Below are 22,214 nucleotides of genomic sequence, written 5' to 3' on the forward strand. Positions count from 1 at the left end.
ACTGTGGGAACTGAATGTAGATCACAACATAGTATTTTCACCTTTTCTTGTTATTGTTTACTCATATTTTATTTTCTTTCTCATTTTGGTCTGATTTTTCTTATGTAGCATAATAACTGTGGAAATATATAAAGAAGAATTGCACATGTTTAACACACATTAGTTGCCCTCCAGGGGAGGGGATGGAGAAAGAGTGGAAAGAAAAATTTGGAACACAAAGTTTTGCAAGGGTGAAATGTTGAAAACTATTTATATGTTTTAAAAATAAAAAGCTTTACTAAATAAATAAGAATTTAAGTCCTGAAAAAGACAGACAATGTCTTTTTCATTTGTATTTGTATACTCAGTGCTTAGAACAGTTCCTTGGCATAGACTAAGAGTCTAATAAATGCTTCCTCTGCCTGTATGCCCAAAAGGACAAGTCCCAGGAATGTCACTGACAAACTTCAGAGCTCCCATATCAAAGAAAAAATACTACAAATATCTAGAAAGAAAACAGTTCAAGTTTCAAGAGACCATATTCAGGCTCACACAAGACCTAGCAGTTTCAATAAAAAGTGAGATCTCTGAATACAACATTGCAAATGCAAAAGAGAAAGGATTGCAACCAGAACTTGTCCTGTGCAAAGCTGAATGTGTTGCTTTGGGGGATAAGGATGAACTTTTAATGGAATTGAGAACTTTCAAGCATTCTGATCAAAAGCCCAAAGCTAAGTAGGAACTTTGAAATACAGAACATAAGAATCCAAAAACACAGAAAAGTTACTTGAACAACGAGAAGCTATGATGATTTTAATACTACCATTCTAAGAAGGAAAGAAACAAATGTCCCTTCAGAACCTTAATTTATAAAGAGTGAATAAGAAAAAAACTGAATCCTGTTGATATTTTTGAGTCTATTCTTAAAGTAAGAAGAAGGGAAAGAAAAGGTAAAGTAAAAAATAATACTCCAGTATAAAAAGGAAAAAGTAGGTAAAATATTATTTCTCAAAATTTGGAGGCATATATGGGTATAAAAACATTAAGAGATGGGACAGGGAAAATAAGCATCAAATCAACCTTGCTGTTATCTGACACAAAAGACAAAACTCATACAAAAAGAAAAAAAGCTATATAGAAATATAACAAACACAATCAATAAATAAAATCAAAAAAAGAGAATGGGGAGAGGAGAGTCAGCAGGGAGGAAGAGTTATGAAAGAGGCTATTACTTAGGAGCAAAATAGCTACACATGAAAAAGAAAAGCAAAGCAAAAGCTAGGAGATGCTCCTGGATTGCCTTTCAAACAAGTGAGGAATGATTGAACAAAAAGTGTATCATGCTGTAAGAAATTATGAAGATTTCAGACAATTCTTAATATGAACTGACAATAAAGAGAGCAAACAAGAAAAATTTATACAAGGACAGCAACTTTTAAACATTTTAAATTAATTTTTCAATTAAGCATTTATTTTTTCTCCCTCCTACATCTTTTCCCCAATAGGAAAAACAGAAAAACAAAATTAATAATAATAACAAACTTGCTGAGTCAAGCAAACAAATCTCCTACACTAGTCATATCCAAAAATGTATGTTATTCTACATATTTAGTCCAATACTCTCTGTGTGAAAGGGGGGAGGGAGGGACATGCCTCATCATCAGTCTTCTGGAATTGTGGCTGATTATTCTTTTTTCCCCAGTTACATGTTAAAACGATTTTTAACATTTTTTTTTTTAAGTTGAGTTCCAACATCTATACCCCTTTCCCTTCTTCCCTTCTCTTCTCCTCAAGAGGGTAAGCAATCCCATAAGTTATACATGGGCAGTCCAGAGAACATTGTTATTATTCATTTTATACAAGACTTGGGGAAAAGGGGGTAAGGAGAGAGAAAAGAAGGAAAGAAGAAAAAGAAAAATGATATGTTTCAGGCTGTATTCAGACACCAATTTTTTTCTTTGAAAATGGACAGCATATTTCATAAGTCTTTTAGGACAGTCATATTGCTATATTGCTTAGAATAAGTTATTCACAGCTGTTCATTGTACAATATTGCCATTACTGTGTATAATTCTCTTGTTGTTCACAGTCCATGAAGTCTTTCCGGGTTTTTCTAAAATCATTCTTAAAACACAATAACATTCCATCACAATCATATACCACAACTTGTTTAGTAAATACCAACTGATGCAGAGTACCTCAATTTCCAATTCTTAGCCACCACAAAAGAGCTGCTATAAAATATTTTTGCACATACAAGTCTTTGCCCTCCACCCTTTTTTTTATCCCACTTTTTGGGATACAGAATTAGCAATAGTGTTGCTGGATTATTATTATTTTTCCTTTTTGTAATATTAGTTAATCTGACAAGTATAAAGTGGTACCGCAGAATGATCTTAATTTGTAATCACCTAAACAGTGATTTTTTTTCACGAGTATGTCATATGAGTATAAATAGCTTTCATTTCTTTATCTGAAAACTGCCCATTCATATCCTTTGATCATTTCCAATTGGGGAATGAGGCCTATATTAGAGATGCTTGTTGTAAAAATTTTCCCACAACTTTCTGCTTTCCTTAGAACTTTGCAGTAGTTTTGTTTTGTGCACAAAATTTTTTAAATGTAAGAATATGTAAATATGTAAGAATACATATATTATGTGATCAAATTTATCTATTATCTATTTTACATTTTATAATGCTTTATAATGCTTTTTTGTTTGTTATCTGTTAGATCTGTAGAGAAGGGAAGAATTTATGACCAAACACAAAAATAACTATTCCATGCTCTCTTAATCACTTAGGGATCACACTTTATGTACAAATCATGTAGCCATTCTGATATTATTTTGACATACTGTGTGAAATGGTAGTCCATACCTAGTTTCTGCCATACTGTTTTCCAGTTTTCCCAGATTTAAGTAGAACTGTCATTTTTATTTTTATTTTCTATTATATGTGTGTGTGTGTGTATTGTGGATATTAAATATATTATATGTTTATTATATCCACTCAGTCTATCCATGAGCAATTAATATTTTTCCAGTTTACTTCTGACTTTATTTTGGTGAAAAGTGTTTTGTAATTCTGTTCATATAGTTCATATCGGGTAGACTCACAAGTATTTTATGCTGTCTATAGGTATTATAAACAGAATTTCTCTCTTGAACTTTGTTGGTAACATATGGAAATGCTGACAGCTTATGTGGGTTATTTTGTATTTTGCAACTCTGCTAAAACTGTTAATTATTTCCACTATTTTTTCAGTTGATTCTCTTAAGTATACCATCATATAGTATGATATGATGGTATACCATCTTCAAAGAGTGATAGTTTTGTTTCTATTGCCTATTCTAAAATTCTTCTTTTATTACTACAGCTAGCTTGCCAGTACAATATGAATTATAAAAGTGATAATAGGCATCCTTGCTTTATTCTGATTTTATCTAGAAAGCTTCTAGCTTATTTCCATTACAGATAATACTTGCTAATGGTTTTAGATAAATTTTATTTATCATTTTAAGGTAAACTGCATTTATTTCCCTTATATTCTTTAGAATTTTAATGGGAATTATTGTATTGTGGTTGATTATTCTTAAGTTGTCCAAGTTCTTAAATCTTTCAAAGTTATTCATTCTAGAAAATGTTATTAAATCATATTGACCCTTCTAGAACAATTTTTAGAGGCAACTAGGTTGGTCAGGGCTGGTCCTGAAGTCAGAAAAACCTCAGTTCAAATCCAGTCTCAGATATTTACTAGTTGTATGATCATAGATAAGTTTCTTAAACTGTTTGCCTCAGTTTCTAGCACCTATCTCCCAGGGCTGTTATAAAGATCAAATAACTAATAATTGCAAAGTACTTAGCAAAGTACCTGGCACAGAATAGGCACTGGATTTACTCATTTTTCTCTGCAACAGATTAGACAAATATTCCCAGATTTCTCTGAAACTAGTCCCTTTTTCATTTCTTACAATGCAATACTATTCTATTACATTTATATAACATAATTTGTTTAGCCAAACTACTGGTGCTACTGGTGAGCACCACTTTTGTTTCCAGTTCTTTGCCATCATATAAACAGTAGCTATAAATGTTATTGTACATTTTGGGTACAATATCTTTAAGGGTAGAATTTTGGTAAACATATCACTGAACCAAAGAAAATGCACATTTAAATAACTTTGGGAACACGTTTCCAAAATTCTTTCCAGAATGGCTATACTAATTCACTGTTCCACATACATAAATTAACTTGCCCGTTTTCCCACAGCACTCAACATATTTTATTCCCCTTCTTGTCACCATAAGGATGGTAACATTAAAAGAAAAATAATTTGAAAATTTCTAAATAAGAAAAAGAAAAAATAGCTAGGGGAGAAGAACTCATTATTTGACAAAAATTGCTGGGAAACCTGGAAAAGAGTATGGCAGGAACTAGGCACTGACCAACATCTAACACCCTATACCAAGATAAGGTTGAAATGGGTTCATGATTTAGCCATAAAGGGTGATATGATAACAAGGAATAGTCTACCTCTCAGATCTGTGGAGAAGGAAAGAATTTATGGCCAAAGAAGAACTAGAGAAAATGAAATGCAAAGTTTGGTTATATTAAATTTAAAAGTTTTTGTAAAAACAAAACCACTGCAGCCAAGATTGGAAGGGAAGCAAAAAACTATTCAATGTTCAAAAATGTTCAATGTTTCTGATTAAGAAAAATAACTGAAAAGACTTAAAAACAGTTTTGCTGGAGTTTTTTTTCCTCTTCCTCTTTTGCTGTATTTGTTTATTATACAAGATGGCTCTCTAGAAGGAAGAAACTTAGATGATATGAAAATAAAAGCAATCACAATTTTTTTACAGGCATCTGTTTCCAAATAATCTAGTAGCTATTTCCTAATAGATGATGAACTACAAAGCGATATAGACAGTTTTCGTGGCTGCTGTATAGATTTGTTGTCCTTATGTTCAAATAGTTGCTTTTTTTCTTTCCCTTCATTTACAATACATTTTTCACTCTTACCCCCATATGAATATTGAATATGCCCCCTTTTCTCCAACAATGCTATTATTATGGTACATAATACTGCTGGTTGTCAGCCTGTCCCAAGTCTCTTCCCACTTCAGTTCATCCTCCATTTATCTGCCAAAGTGATCTTCCTAAAACCTTGTCACTTGTGTCATTAGGCATGCTGCACCTCCCTTTACCCCAACCCCAATCAATAGACTCCAGCCAGTGACTTCCTATCTCTTCTCTATTGTTTTAAAATCCTTTCTTTGGTATTCAACATCCTTTATAACCTAGCTCCTTCTTAGACCTAACAACCCCTAAGTATTCTACAATCTGTGACAGTGACTTCTTTGCTGTTCCTCAAAAAAGACACTTTATCTCCTGACACCAGGAATTTTCACTGGTTGTCCTAGTGCCCAGAATTCTCTCTACTCATCTCAATCTCTTGATTTCCCTAATTTCTTTCAAATCCAAGTTAAAATCCCACCCTCTACAAAATCCAATTCTGACCCTCTTTAACTATAGGGCATTCCCTCTGTTGATCATTTCTAGTTTATCCTACATATATCTAGAATGTACATATTTATACACTGTCTGTACCACTAGACTGTGAGCCCCTTGAGAGTAGAGACTATCCCAGGGCAGCTAGGTGGCACAGTGGATAGAGCACCAGCCCCGAAATCAGGAGGACCTGAGTTCAAATCTAGCCTCAGACAGCTGTGTGACCCTGCAAGCCACTTATTTGGCTTGCCAAAAAAAAAAAAAAAATGAGTAGCCTGGCACACAATAGATGCTGCCTTCCTCAAGGTCTTATCATCTAGAATATTAAGGGAGTGAGCTAGACTATCTTTTAAGGTTCTTTTCAGTTCAAAAACATGATTCTTATACGTAAATAAATCCATTATCTGCTACATGTTTGTTACTGACTTCCAGTCAAACAACCGGGGCTCAACTCTTCTCTATAATAGACACTGGCCAAGTCACTGTGAACAAGCAATTCTTTAAGACTTTGAGATACAGAAGAGTTAGTGGAAGAAGTTTCCACACCAGCAATTCCTGGATGGAATTGCAATATATGGTCACAAAACAAAACCTTCCCCAAAAGCCAAGTACACAAAATAATGTTAAGTATATATGAAAACAAGAGCAATTTTAGAAGTGCAGCAAAAGAATCTAACATACAAACAGTTCTCATTAAAGACAAGCATTTTAATATTTCAAGTACTAAAGATTTCAGTTGCATTCCAAAGTATAATATGCATGTTAGTTGCTATATTCAATAATAACTCTCTTGCTAAATAAAGTCCAGGTCTTTCTGAAATATCCTGAAACACATTTTCCCCAAAAGCACCAAGATAACCTAGCCAAAATTTAGCAAGACAACTCAACGTTTTCAACCAGGTTCAATATCTGTATTCTCTATTAGATCAAATCTTCCATAACATTAGCTATGAATATAGTCAGCATTCCCAGACTTGGAAGAACACACAATTAAGGCTGCTAAAGTATTGACTAATCTTGACTTGCAAACAAAACCCACTAAATCTGACTTTTCCTTTTCACTTAAGTTCCTAGTCAGTTAACAACCAAGAGATGTCCTTTTAAATTGTGAAATACTGTGACTGATATTTTAAACCTAGGAAACTGCCATATTCATAGTAATATAAAGAATAATCCTGGACTACCTTTCTAAAAATGTTAAGTTCTTCTACAGTATCTGGAGCACCAATCTAATGTCTTCTTTGATCTTCAGCAAGTCACTTTAATTCTTTGGGTCTCAGCTTTCTACTTTGTTGAATGAGGGCAATGGATTAGAGCAATGCTTTCCAACATAATTTGGTCACAAAAGCATTTTTGTGCTTGAAATACAGCAATGGGAGGCTAGCACAGGTCCACAGTCAAATCCATGGACCATCCAAGAAGTTGATACACATTCTATAGTCTAACTCTGGCTCCCACTGATGGTTGTTTGCAAAAGAAAATCATAAGGAAGAGTTAGGGTTGTAGTACTTTTAATACCCCATGTTTTTAAGGTGTAGCTAGGTGGCTCAAGGGATGGCGCTGGACTTATAATCAGGAAAACCCTGGTTCAGATTACTTAGCCTGGTATCACTTATTTAGCTGTGTAACTCTGGGCAAATCAAAACTCTGATTTTGGGGGACGGTGGGATGGGGAAGGGAAAAATAACCTTATTAATATGCTGTGGTCCAACGATAATCTCACATTTCAGGGGGTTGAGTTGTCTGTGTACATGCATATGTACAGGGTTGGATTTTTTTCATGGTTGCCTGCTTCTGCAAGGGCAGGCAGGTATGAACTTACTGCTTATCTAAAAATAATAGGCACTATGGAACTGGGTACAAAAGTTAGGGCAAAAGCTAACAATATGAGGGAGACTAAATGCCTAGTACAAAACACTCCAAATAAGTGGGCTCTGCCAGTTAGGCTGGAAGGAGAAGCAAGCTCTAAATCAGGAGTCCTCAAACTTTTTAAATAGGGGGCCAGTTCACTGTCCCTCAGACTGTTGGAGGGCCTTTAAATAATGAAACTTCATAGCCCTGGGTGAGAGGAATAAATGTCCTCAGCTGCTGCATCTGGACCACGGGCCGTAGTTTGAAGACCCCTGCTCTAAATTATTATTCATGTTGCAGAGCACACAAAGGTTCTGTGAAACAGTTTTAGAAATACAAAAAATTCTCATCACAGCATCATGGTACAGTAGAAAGAATATTGGAGTCACAAGATCTAGATTCAAGTCTAAGCTGTTTACTCTCTGGGGGTAGGGTCTGCCAGGGTTAAACTGGATAAGTTCTAAAGCTACTTTCAGCTCAAAATTCTATGACATTAAACTTCAGAAAGTTTTATCAGTAATAATTAGCAACATCTATGTTAGCAATCACTGCACTGTACTCTCAGTTACTAAAACAAACACTTCAAAATGCCCACATTAGAACATTATCTACTAGATACATAATATACATCGTGCTAAATTGCTGCTATTCTTCCATCAACATTGGAACAGCCTTTACAAGTTCTATAAAACAAAGTAATCATTGATTAGCAAGGATTTTTGTGTCAATGTGCATGAATAAAAAAAGCTAACATGGCCTCTGAACACTTGATTTCACTGATTATCAATCACTGTTGAGTCCTGCTATTATTCCAATACTGGTTTCCTAAAACTGTTTAAACAAGTATTTCTGACCTTGGAAAGAGATCAGAAAAATGACATTGTGCAAATCAGTGAGTAGGAAGCATTCCTTTGTACCTTACTCCTGGCTTCAAAAAAGCAGCTGACAAAGCTCTAAGCCAAGTCTATATAAATAAACATCAAAAACAGAAGAGTGAAATTCCATTCCAATAATTATTAACTTTCAGACTACCCTTTATAACTATCTTAATAAAAAATATAAAAAGCAAGCCTAGGCGTGAATTTCTTTAAAAGTAAGACCTCCAACTAGATCACAACTTCAAACCACAGATAAATCAGTATATATTCATTATTAATATATAATAATTACTAATACTAATTAGTCATATATGTATTAATTATCTTTGATGGAAACCCACCTCCCCAACCACAAACATGAGAACTAAATTTGAAAGCAGAAAAATTAGATTCAATTCCAGGCTTACTACTTATTCCCTCTGTGATGTCAGGCAAATTATTCCATCTCCCTGTGCCTTAGTTTCCTAAATTATAATGAAAGGATTAGAATTCCTTCTTACTCTAAATCCCATGAACTCATGATTCAACTATCTTTGTGTAATGGATAAATAAGGCAGCACAATTTTCTAAGTTTTCTTTCTCCTAAAAGAAAAAAATAAATTCAAATAAATATTTTCTAAAAATAGGCTGGCTAAACTGCAAAAAGAAACACAGATATATCTAATTTTATCAACTAAGGTGCTTAAAAACTAAGTTTAGGAGATGCTAACTCAAAGCTAACCTTCTATAGAATAAACAGTTTGTACTTTGAGGAATTGCACCTGAAGGCTCATTTGAGGTATTTTGACCTCCAACTAACATCCCCGTATTCCCAGCTCAACTCTTACAAAAGGTTAAGAGCACATGCTTACTTGTAATTAGAGAATTCATGATGACGTGCGTAGCCTTGGCCTTCACCACTGGGACCTTGTTCATTTGATCACTGGAAGCTGAGGGGGTTATGGAGAAACTATTTTCTCCTTCCTCAACCTGTGCAGGGAAGGGTGAGGAAACACTTTTGAAATGGACAGGGAAGAAAATTATTCACAAATTCTGTTTGCAAGGTCTACTAAAATGTACCTGTTCTACTTCATAAGTAGAAAAACAGAACCAGAAAAGGGTTTTGAACAAATGTAGTGTTAGTTTTATTTTGTTAAGATATGTATTTTTTTTTAAAAAAGTAGTTTTAATTTTAAATCTTTATTTACAAATTTGGAATACCTAATTGGAATATTACTAGTTTAGATTGTAAATTGTAAATACACATATAAATTCTATCGTAAATTCTATATATAATTTCTAGATTTTTAGAAATGAATTGAAAGAAAGGTGAGAGAAGTTACTGAGGAAATTATATCAATGGACAGTTGGTATTGTGAGCATGTGGGAAGAAACAAAAAAGAAAATTGGCTAATTTGTCCATATTCAGTGATTAAGGAATTCTGAGAGAACCACTGATTAGAAGAGGTATAATTAGGGGAAAACACTATAGGCTTAGATAACCTATAGAACCAAATATCATAAACCATTAAGAATACTAATTTATAATTTTTAAGTGACTCAAAAGACTAAAAACAGTAAAATGGGAATCAAAAGTGTCTGTCTCTCTGTATGACACTGGGCAAAAGCACCTATGCTAAACTTTATAAAAAGACTCACACAAAGTGAGACCTAAAATTCCTTCTGGCTCTTAATTCTATGATTTTCTCATCCTAAATACAGATTGATGTCCATATTCTAAGTGCCTAACTTAATGCTCAAATCTTTGGAGAGAGTAGTAGGAAGGAAATAATAGGTTGATTTAGAAGACAAAGATGAGAGAAGGAAAGAGATGAGATAGAAGGTATTCTAAAATATACTGTAATCTACTCAACATGTAAAGGACTGCTTGCCATCTGGGGGAGGGGGTGAAGGAAGGGAGGGGAAAAATCGGAACAGAAGTGAGTACAAGGGATAACGCTGTAAAAAATTACCCTGGCATGGGTTCTGTCAATAAAAAGTTATTGAAAAAGAAAAAAAAAGAAGGTATTCTAAAGCATTTCTCAATCTCAAAAGACTGAAGTTAAAGATGTCCTCACCAAACTGGGTAACTGTCCACTGCATTTTATGTTTCCCTTCATCTGCCCATCAATCCCTGCCCACGCTTAAAAATGTTCCATGTCTACTCAAAAAACAAATGGGTAAACTAGCCTCAGACATGGTTTTCTGTTCTGTTTCCTTATCTCTCTTTTTAAGAGTCAGGAAAAACTACCAAGAACCATAACGGCAGCTGACCCCACAAGTAGAAAGGGTTTCTTGTACTTCTGGTGTCTTCGGCACAAAACTCATTTAATCCAAAATAACTCCCTTCTGGTCAGATACCTCTTTAGGTCTAATTATTCATCTTTGAAATGCAGATGTAACACTTGCCCAGGTTGAAAGTTACCTTTTTAGACTTAGCATGGAACATAGCAAGGAAGAAACAGTAAGAAAAAAGCTAACCTGATGAAGATGGCAAAACCCTAGCTTCACCAACTGAACTTAGGAAAATGAGTCTGGCCCCACTCATTCAGCACCTTTTCATGGCTTACCAAGCAAAGTCCAAACTCCTGCCTGGCCTTCAAGGTCATTCGCAACTGGAACGAACTCACCTTTCTCAAATTACTCTTACCTCTTTCCAATAAGTTCCACTACTTTCTATTCCCCGAACATTACCTGTCCTCTACTGCCTTTATTCAAGCTGTGTCATAAGTCTAAAATGAACTACTTTTAACCTGTTAAGTTCCTAGCAAACTTTATATAAAGTTCACTTCAATGCCACTTCCATGAAGGCTTCCCCATAATTGAGACCAATCTCCACCCAAAGCCTAAAGAATTTTGTTTTGCACCTCTCTAATGTATTCATGACCTGACACTGTGTATTATAATGATATAAATGAGCCACAGCCACCAAACAGACTAGTACCCTTAGTGCTTCTTAAGGAATCTATTTATCTCCTGTGCTGGGTTGTGTTCTGTATATAATAGATGCTTAATGTTTGTCCTAAATGTTATGATGTCACTTCCCAATTGTTCTAACCCTCAAATTTCTCCCATTCTTAAGAGGATAGAGATGTACTAATTTCTACATAAAACAACAGCTATTAAATACCTTGGAAAGCTGTTGGTACTTCCGATCTGGGATGACCGGCTTTTTCCACAGAACCTTACTGCACATGTCAGATGAAGGTGGAGTCATCGGTGTGGGATCCTCCAGGACATCATCATAACTGAATGCCCGACGATGCATTCCAATTGGCAAAGACATCTTGCCTAGAAGCCCACCTGTACTGTGCTCAATAGCTAAGAACAAAGATGTCCATAATGAGGAATACAGGTAGTAATACATTAGCTAGTGTACAGTCATATCCATTTTGAACAAGTTTAATATATCAATTCTTTCTAAAGTCAAAGTAGAGGAAAGAAAAATGGAAAATCCAAATGCTACTACATCAAAACAGCAGCACCCAAATGTAAAGACCAGGGGTACTTCCAAGGATTCACATTACAGCAGCTCTGATACTTAGTACTTGAAATATTCTAACACAAGTTATCTTCCCTTCTCTGGACCCCTGATTCAACCATAAAATGAGATTTGGACTAAGCAATCTCCAAGGTTCCTTCCAGCTCTACATCCTATGGCCTTATTATATAAGAGGTTGTCCACAAGAAAAACTTATTAAGAATCTTTCTATGGAAGATGACATAAAATGTCCTCATCAAACATCACTGCACCCAAATGCAAGTAATTTTTCAACTCCACCATAAGTACTCCCTAGGGCTATCAAAGCCACATTAATTACAAAAAATTGACATCTGCAAAGTACCCCAGCATGATCTGTATCAGAACCTTCTTCAATTATAACAGTGTATTTTCTAATTTTAAGTATTCAGCATTATCCCAGGCAGGAGAACACATCTCAAAACCTATCGAAGTTCAATTCCATTGGGAAAAACTGTCACATTCCAAACTGATCCAAAATAAAGGTGGAATCTTTTGTTAGATTTGACCTTTAAAGACTGAGATACAAGGCAACAACAATACTGTTACCTAATTCCAAAGTTATTCTCAGTTGACAGCTCCCCCTTTCATGCTGTGGTAGGGTTTTAAATAAGTTTTCTAACCAGGGATACAAGGTTCATTTAATTAGTTTGCTCTTCAAATTAAGATTGTTTGTTTAAATTCTAGATTAAAAGATGAATCTGCTCAATGCCTGGTTAATTCTGATCTTATACAGAGCAAGACATCTAGATATCCAACAAAAAGTACTTGGAAAATGAACAAACTTCCAAATATAGGATACCATCAGATTCCATTTCTTTTGTCAGGTGGCCAAACTGTTAACAGTAAGGCACTAAGTAACAATCTGATAAAATTTTTTTCAGTCTATACATCATAATAACTGTTGCAATTATCAATCAATGCCTCAGTTTCTTTATATCTAGGATTAAGAGGTTCAACCAAGTGATTTTTCAAATTCCTTCAGTGCTGGAGCAGCTGGGTGGCACAGGGGATAGAGGACTGGTCCTGGAGTCAGACAGATCTAAGTTCAAATAAGGTTTCAGACTTCTGTGACCCTGGAGAGATCATCTAACCCTAATGTCTTGCAAAAAAAAAAATAATAAAATAAAATAACAAAATTACTTTAGTTCTAATAATCTTCAATCCTATGAAATAATATAAACAAGGGTGACTGACCCCAGAAGAAGTGGTCAATGAGTGAAAAATCAGTCTAAATTGATGTCATCTAGGATTTTGAGTTGATTCCATATTAGGAAAATAATGCTAATGTAAAACAAAAGATTTGGACTAGATGGCATCTAAGAGACCTTCTAGCACTCTATGATACTGATACTTTGTTGGATAAGCTTGGGAGTGAATTGTAAAAGATACTATTCTAATCTAATGTTTAACACTCTTTGATACTAGACAACATCTTACTCGTTCAGTTTTTTTCTGTTGTCTGACTCGCCATGACCCCATTTTGAGGCATTCTTGGAAAAGATATTGAAGTAGCTTGCCATTTCCTTTTCCAGTTCATTTTACAGATGAGGAAACCGAGACAAATAGAAATTAAATGATTTGCCCAGGGTTACTGGTATCTATGGCCAAAATTGAACTAAAGAAGATGAGTCTTCCTGCTCCAGGCTCAACAAGCACTCTATTCTCCACATTATTTTATAGTCAAGAATAATTAATAAGAATAACAATAATTAAATTTAGAAGTCAAAGCAAAATAATAACCCTTTAATAACTCTACTGGCTCCCTATAGCCTCCAAGATCAAATATAAAATCCTGTTTGGCTTTTTAACTTTTAATTTTGTCCACCCCATAATTCCAGTCTTTTTAAACCTTAAAGCCTCAAAACATATATACATACATACCCCAGCCCACATACACACACACACACACACACACTTTTCTCTCTCTTCTTATGACACTGGACTTCTTTCTGTTCCTCTCACAGGACACTTACTTCATTTCCCAAATCTGTGCATTTTTCACTAGTTGTCTTCCATTACTGGAATGCTCTTTCTTCATCTCTACCTTCTAAATTCCTACTTATATTCCTACTTCCTACAAGAAGGCTTCCCCAATCCCCATTAAAGCTATGCTTTTCCTGTTTATTACTGGCAATTTATTTTGTATATAACTTGTTTGGACAGATGGTTATTTCCATGGTATCTCTCCTACTGCTATTTGTGAGATCCTGGAGAAAAGAGACTGTTTTTTACCTTTCTTTGTATTACCAGTACTTAACACAGTACCTATCATAGAGTAAACACTTAATACTGCTTGCAGATTAGATAACAAAGGGAAATATGTTGACTCTGGGGACTAAGAATTTAATTACTGGTCTAGGATAGATCCAGAAATCACAACAATAAAAAATCCAATCATCTCAACTAAAGTAGCTAATTCATAACCAATCTAAATAGCCTGTTTTTTTTTTTTACTCTTGCCATCATGAGGTCAAAAAAATGAATTTGTGAATTTTATTATGAATGATTATGTTTATTAATACTCATTTTGGAATTAACAAATACTGTTCTTCTAAATGAATCTTTGTGGAACAGGTTTTGAAAGCCACAAATCTTTAACAAAAAAAAAAAAAAATCTTCCCTTTTCCCCATGTCAAATAAATCACTAAAATCTTTCTGCTAATCACTACAAGGAGTTTACTTTAAGAGTTCATCTCATCCATCTTCCTATGAATAGGAGTACTTTTTCATACTTTCTGACCAATTCCAGATTATCCCCAATTAACAGGACTGACTTGTTCTAATGTTCCCTATGCTTCATAACCTGTCAGTTTTCCCTCATATCTGATCTCAGTCCTAACTACTTATTCTATGGTCAGAAACTTATAGTACAAGCTCTCAGAGGCTGGGTTTCCCTCTATTTTGAAAGAGTAGAGAAGCCCTGAGGGCAGGGACTGGCATGGCCTACACTTTTCTATAGCATCTAATGTAAATAGGTAAATGTCTATTAAAGAAGAGAGGTTTGGTAATTTTGTGAAAAATAAATGAAAATCAATAATGTAGATTCTAAACAGTTTTTGCTAAATTACCAGCTCTAATTCTTAGGCAGAGAATGCCCCTGTCTAGGCCTCAATTTCCCCATTTAAAAAAGGAGGGATTTGGACTTGCTTCCTCCAAGATGTTTTCTTGCTGTAACAATCTGAGTCTATGAAATATAAATTAGGATAATCACTTTTCTCATTTTAAAAAATACTAACCTGTTAAATCTCAAAACAATTTACAAATGAAATGTTACCTTCAAATGAAGTGATTCCTTCCATAATAACTTAAACAAATGAACAGATAAAGTATGGCTTTACTAAAAAGAATTGAGTTTACCAGGCACGTCTGGCTCTCTGGATGATTCCATGAAAGACTGTGATCCAGATGTTTCTCTAGATAGATATCCAGGTGATTCCTGTCAAATAAATTAATAAAGCATATATTCATATGCTGAACTGAGAAAACAAAACATACTACAAAAATTATCATTGATAATGATATATTGTGAATTTGAGAATAGCACAATGTAAACACACCATTTATGGATTAATTGCCAGAAAAAAATGCTATCTAATCAGGTTAATGACTTCTTAAATAACACAAACTATGTAAAATTGATTTAAGCTAATAAATACAATGTACACATTCTGAAAAATCATCTCTTTCTCAGTCTATAATCTAAGACTAAGTTCTTAACCTTTTTTTCCTATCAATAGACCCCTCTGGCAATCTAGTTAAAACTATGCATCTTTTCTTAGAATGTTTTAATTGGAATAAATACATAGGATCACAAATAAAGTCAATTACAATGGAATAAAATCATGTAAATGGTCAAAGGATATGAACAGACAATTTTCAGATGATGAAATTGAAACTATTACCACTCATATGAAAGAGTGTTCCAAATCACTATTGATCAGAGAAATGCAAATTAAGACAACTCTGAGATACCACTACACACCTGTCAGATTGACTAAGATGACAGGAAAAAATAAGGATGAATGTTGGAGGGGATTCAGGAAAACAGGGACACTGATGCATTGTTGGTGGAGTTGTGAACGAATCCAACCATTCTGGAGAGCAATCTGGAATTATGCCCAAAAAGTTATCAAACTGTGCATACCCTTTGATCCAGCAGTGCTACTACTGGGCTTATACCTCAAAGAGATACTAAAGAAGGGAAAGGGACCTGTATGTGCCAAAATGTTTGTGGCAGTCCTGTTTGTAGTGGCTAGAAACTGGAAATTGAATGGATGCCCATCAATTGGAGAATGGCTGGGTAAACTGTAGCATATGAATGTTATGGAATATTATTGCTCTGTAAGGAATGACTAGCAAGATGAATACAGAGAGGCTTGGAGAGACTTACATGAACTGATGCTAAGTGAAATGAGCAGAACCAGGAGATCATTATACAATTCGACAATGATATTGTATGAGGATGTATTCTGATGGAAGTGGATTTCTTTGACAAAGAAACCTAAATGAGTTTCAATTGATAAATGATGGACAGAAGCAGCTACACCCAAAGAAAGAACACTGGGAAATGAATATGAACTATTTGCATTTTTGTTTTTCTTCCTGGGTTATTTTTACCTTCTGAATCCAATTCTCCCTGTGCAACAAGAGAACTGTTCGGTTCTGCAAACATCTATTGTATCTAGGATATATTGCAACATATCTAACATATATAGGACTGCTTGCCATCTAGGGGAGAGGGTGGAAGGAGGGAGAGGAAAAATCGGAACAGAAGCGAATGCAAGGGATAATGTTGTAAAAAAAAATTACCCTGGCATGGATTCTGTCAATATAAAGTTATTATTAAATAAAATAAAATAAAATATTTTTTTAAAAAAAGGAATAAAATCATGGAAATATTTCAAGTTCCAAGTTCATGGTCCCTCTAAAAGTTATCCATTAAGAATTTCTTCTCTAACCTATTCCAAGCAATACTATGTAATATTCTCTTTAAAATGTAATGTTATCTGTTGAGGTTTTCTTGGGGTCTCTGGAGGCAGCCTTCCTTTCAGTTCAGTAATCACCACAAATGCAGCCAAGTATTAAAGTCCAAAAACTTAACTGTCTCTTTCAAAGTCTTGTCTCCTTTCCTGGGGCCAGGTTAGCTTTCTTAGAGGCCTCCCTCTCTCCTTGGTTCTGTGGGCTCCTTCTCTGCCTTCTCTGCCCTCTGAATCTCTAGGAATCCAAAGGTTTGTGCTTCAGCCTCCAGCCACCATAAAAGTGGATGATGGAATGAATCTGTCTCAGCCTCAGAGAACTTCTAGTGCACTTGTCCTCTTGGTTCTGAAAGTTTCTAGCTTATATGTCCCACACTGAGTATACAATCAATCATTATATCACTAGGAAACCATTACTTGTTGTAGGATTAAATCAATGCTAAACTAGATTTAACCACTGTCTCCTCAATTCCACTTAATACCTTGTTTCAAGTTCTGGCCCATAACATCTCATTGTAGGATTAAATCAATCATAAGGAACCATGCTAAATTATTGTCCATCAATTCCACTGACTTAGTACCTTGTAAGAATCCAGCAACTGACATCTGTTGTCTTGCTCAGATTAAGTTCAGTGAGGCTTATCAATAGTTGGCAGTAAAGGTTTTAAATTTTTAGCCAAGGTATATTCATAAAGATTATTTTCCAGAGGAAACTATGGACTCTAAACCAAGTCTAAGGCCTAACCTTATTGGTTCCCCTCCATATTAAACAGTAAATAGTTTAATCTGCTTACCACGGTGAGGTCTATGGAAGTTATGCAGATAAGACAAAGATGTCAAAAGGAAACATTCTGCAGCTAGTGTTGAACTAGCAAAGAGTCCCAAGCAGTTCTCATGCAGAGGCTCTCCAGACTAGAATTAAGAAAGAAAACTTTTACTAATTTCTCTCCCTGTCAAAAAAAAAAAAAAAAAAGAAAAAAAAAAGCCCCACTCATACCCAAAAAAACTCAAATTCAATGACACCAGAGTTTGTTTCCCTATAGTTATAACAGTTCTATGAAAATTGCTCTGACACAGTTCTACCACAGAACTCATTAAAACAGATGCCGAAACAAGAGTTCACGAAACCTCAAAATACACTGACTTTGTACTTAGCTATAGTTCAAGAAGTACATATAGTCACATTACCTCCTGCCATGTGAAATACCAGTAATTAAAACACTCTGAAGTGAAAGTCCCATAGGCATTGGTTCCTGATAGTACAGAGGTATCTTTAAAAGAAAGATTCGGGCCTGGTCTTTCACACTGAAAGTCTTCACATTAAAAAGCTTTCAATTCCATTTTCCAAACCTAAGACCCTTCCCAAAGTACTCTACCTTCCCCACTCTCCTGGTAAGAAGGATAAAGTAGACAAGATGAAAAAGACCATCTGTTTTTCTCCTGTCCCACATCCCACAAAAAGTATAGACTCACAGGCCTATCCCCACCCATACAACCCACTCTACTGTACCCCCTACACATCCTTCTATCCACAGCACCTCCCCCCACATATCTACATATGCACAAAACTTCGATCCCCCATTCATAAACTTCCCATTACTACCCTTAAGCATAAGGAAGCCAGCACCGGCCACCAAAATGACGAATACGCTAGTGTCTCCCCCATTCGCACCCCGTGAGGCCCCTCAAAATCATCTAGTCCCATCTCGCTGCAATAGCCCCCCACAGGAAACCCCCCACACAGCCAGGCACCCATTCACACTCCAGGCCTTCTACCTTTTCCCAAAACCCCCAGCATCACATCCGTAGCCCCACCACACACACAATATTTTCTCACTGACATCTTCCCCCAACTATCCCCCTCGCCTCCTCCGTGAGCGGCTTCCCCCCCCCCCCCCGCCTCACTCCCCCAGCCCTCACCTCCCACTCCCCCAGCCCCACCTGCCCTCATCTCTTACCAGCAAGGTCTCCTGAGGAGGGGGTGGGATGGAGGAAAGGGAAGAGGAAAGAGGCCGTCCGCAGCCCGAGGCTCCGCCACGGACAGAAAGCTGAGACTAACAAGGCTCTAGGCCCCCGTCACTCGCTAAGCGCCGAAGCACGGGGCGAACCGAGGCCATGACGCAAGTAGCGCCAAGACCCAAACGGACCCCAGCTGTGAGAAGTAGAGCGAAGTGGGTCAGAGACTACAAGCCAGACTTATAAAAGCCGTGAAGATCGCGAGACTTGGAGCAGGAAGTGAAATTGCCGGCTGCTCTCGGGAAGGGGAAGAGACGGAAGAAACGTATGGATGCCGCTCCGAGGCCCTCTGGGAAATGTAGTTCCAAATGAAAAACCCGGCCTTAATCTAGCTGTCGAACATTTATTGTGGGTGGTTAGAGCACCTGGCTGCTATGGAAAACCATAAAGTTATGGCTTTCTTCCCTCGTATTTCATCTTTCATTTTCATTTATTCATCATTCAATAAACATTTCTTAAGTGCCTACTATTGATAAGGTCTAGATTTAGAGAAGCAAAATGAGATTAGGGTTCCTGGTGGTCAGGGAGTTAAATGATAAGGTCTAGTGGCAGGTCCCGGTTCAGGGAACCAGATGGAGAGGTTTGGCTCCCCTGCACCCCCTTGGGATTCGGCGCAAGGGCAGGGGGTTTGGGGACTCCTTCTGGCCCGCAGAGGTTCTCTGTAAAAGAAGTTACAGACTTAAACCTAGATTGATAAAAGGTTTATTATGGGGATTGGAAGTAAGGTTACAAATCCTGACAGAGGGGCATGAAGTCTGGTTAGGAAATAGGTGAGGGTAAAGAGAGGGTGGCACTGGAAAGAATATTCTAGTGGACAGAGGCCTCCCAAGCATGGCATAGCGGGCATGTTTGGAACCTCTGCCAAGAGAGGGTTTTAGTTTGGCTCTTTTATAGTGAATGTCTTAGTGGGGGCTGGGACAGCTCAAGTGGGCTGTGAGCTGGGGGTTGCTCTTGATGGCGCTGAGCTTGAGTTGAATTGAATGGAAGATCTACATTTGAAAAGGGTTGGAATTCTCTAGCTCAAGACTACTCAGCCAGCCCCACTTGGTAAACCATTTTTATCTGATTCCCTGGGGTGGTCTCTCACTGAGACACGGTTGAAGGAGATTTTCTCCTTCAAGAATTTTTAGAATTTCAGGGTCCCCTCTTCATTCCCCCCTCAAGCAGTCACCTCCAAATGCATTTGGGATAAAGGGGCAAAGATCTCTTCTTCATGTAACTGCTTCAAGCTGGTAAAGGTCATAAGATTTGGGAAGTTCATGCCAGGAAGTGAGACGTGAGGTGTGGGGTATGAAAACGGCAGCAGGGCACCTAAGGTGTTTGTCCCAGTCAGTTGTCCCCAGTTCTCCCGGCTGAAGGGTAGTTGAGAATCCAAAGTCTGAAGCCTAGAGAAAACAGATCTCAGGAGCAGATTGAAAGTGGGGTGTCCTTCAGAGTGGAATGAGGACATTTAGGAATGGAGCCGTTTTGCAGGTCCCTTCTGTGGGCTGCCTGTCAGAATGCTGATGGCCCATCCAACAATATCGAATGCCAAAGAAAAGTGTAAGAGAAAATGCTAGGAGTAAAAAGTTATTTGTCTATAGTAAAAGTGTTAAGTAGCCTAGAGTTTAGCCCTTTCACTCCAGTTTCCAGGAGAACTAATTTCTCCTGGGGTTGGGTCAGGGTGGCAGGGATTAAGGGTGTGGACTCAGTCAGGTTAGGGAGGAGGCCTTGATACCCATTAGGTTTAATAAGCCTCTGATGTCCATTGGCTTTTTTTGTTATTGTTAATGCTCTGAATCCGTGGGGTTAATATTTACACTTCTTCAATTAAGAGGCTTTTGATTAAAAACAACCACTGATTTTTTTGGTGAGGCAGGGTCTAGGGATAGGCATTTTGCCGCTTGTCAGGACTGCAGATCAAGACAAGAATGCAGTTTAAGCTTTTAGAAATTTCCTGTCTGTGCTGCTTTTTTTTTTTTTTCTTAAATAGAGAGTTGGTTCCTCAATCTCACCATAAAAATTACTAAGATGGTTTAAGCAAAGATCCTGACCCTTCCCCCCTACTATCCCTACTCTTTGTGGGAGAGGGGTGGAAGAAGCCAGAAGGAGTGAAAAGAGCTGAGAGTCATGTTTTAGTTCAGGTGAGAGAGTTGAAAAAAAAAACCAACTCATGAACAGTCACTAAATGGGAAATCAGCCATCACTAGAAATACTGAAATCCTTGACTTCTAGGGGAAAAAAAGGCTTTAGTATTCTTCATTCAATAGCTCCTTGCCTGACTCCAGACAGATTCTATAGTCTCTCATCCTTCCCCAGAGAAGGAGAGCAACAAAATGCTCCTTGAGCTGTAATGTCAGAGAAACGGAGGCAAGATAGAGATCAGTTTAGGGAAAATGAGGCAGTAAAAGAGAACTGTGGCATAACAGACCAAGGGTAGAGAACAAGTCTAGAGAGAGAGCCCACAGGAATCCCCACAAGGGAATTCTGCAAGCTAGAGAAAAGGCAACAGGAAAGGCCTTTTTCCTTTAAAGGTGTTCACCAAATTGAAAGTAGTTAAGGAATTTTCAAATAGTTTCGGTCTTTTCCTCTAACTGCTCATTTCCTGCTGCAGTCAGGGAATGAGAAGAGAAAAGAAAGAAAGAAGCTATCTTTACACTCTTAATTTAATTAAATTTTTTTTGGAATTTTATTCCCCAACCATCATTCCAAAGGTCTTACAGCTGCAGCCTGGCTAGGGTTGGATCTTACAGGAAAGAAACCTTTAATTGCTGGCAGGGGCATAAAATGCCAATCCAGAAAAATAGGAGAGAATATGCTGAGAGCAAAAGTTCTTGGGACTGAGAAAATTAGGAGTTAGGATTGAAAAGTTCCCACCTGTAAAGTTGGGTAGGAGAGAGAGAGAAAGGACATATAGACTGCTTTCCACAGCTAGGCTATTCATCTCTCCACAAGGAGCTGAGAAAGTGGCACTTGAAGCAAGTGCCCTGAAACAAGGAAAATAAAACCAAGAGCAGTTTGGAATCCCCTGTCTTTGTAAAAGTCTGTGATGGGGGGCACTGCTCCAAGGCAGAATAAATAGAAATCAGGGAAACAAAGTCCCGTTTTAAAAGGTATGGGACAAGCATGCTTCCTGAGAGGGCTGGAAGCTGTGGCTTCCTGGCTTAAGAGCCAGGCAGAGTTTCTGGGAGAAGCATGGCCCACTTGTCCAGATTGCAGGTAAACTTCTGTTAGTTTAAAAGTTGGTGGAAAACTTTTCTGGAGATTTGAGAAGATAAGATTGAGTCCCCAATCTCCCCATTGTATAGTACCCCAATAAGGGGACAGGATAGAGCATTTAAATGACAGGTTATCAGGCCATATGGGAGAAGTCTGAACCAGGCCTTGATTCCTCTGAGATCCCCATTCTATGGGGGAGGGGGAGGAAAGACCAGAGGTGCAGAGAAAGAAATGCAGTGTCCTTATCCGGGGGTTCCTCTGTTGATTCCACATTGGAACTTGAGGGCAGGGGAGCTGAAC

At 37.0% G+C, this 22,214-nt stretch overlaps 1 protein-coding gene across 1 annotated transcript in view; it reads right to left on the reverse strand.

The window, feature by feature from the left end:
* The window catches only part of KIAA1191 (KIAA1191 ortholog), a 35,333-nt gene extending 16,411 nt beyond the window's left edge, over window positions 1-18,922 (reverse strand). Inside the window, exons 1-5 of the mRNA XM_051978985.1 lie at window positions 18,659-18,922; window positions 17,495-17,612; window positions 15,082-15,160; window positions 11,332-11,522; window positions 9,074-9,191 (exon numbers count right to left, since the gene is read on the reverse strand). Coding sequence (XP_051834945.1) covers window positions 9,074-9,191; window positions 11,332-11,522; window positions 15,082-15,112 — 340 coding nt within the window. The 5' untranslated portion in view covers window positions 15,113-15,160; window positions 17,495-17,612; window positions 18,659-18,922. The remainder of the gene's footprint in view (window positions 1-9,073; window positions 9,192-11,331; window positions 11,523-15,081; window positions 15,161-17,494; window positions 17,613-18,658) is intronic.
* Between the last annotated feature and the right edge of the window lie 3,292 nt (window positions 18,923-22,214).

Source organism: Antechinus flavipes, chromosome 2, assembly GCF_016432865.1.
Source record: "Antechinus flavipes isolate AdamAnt ecotype Samford, QLD, Australia chromosome 2, AdamAnt_v2, whole genome shotgun sequence".
NCBI lineage: Eukaryota > Metazoa > Chordata > Mammalia > Dasyuromorphia > Dasyuridae > Antechinus > Antechinus flavipes.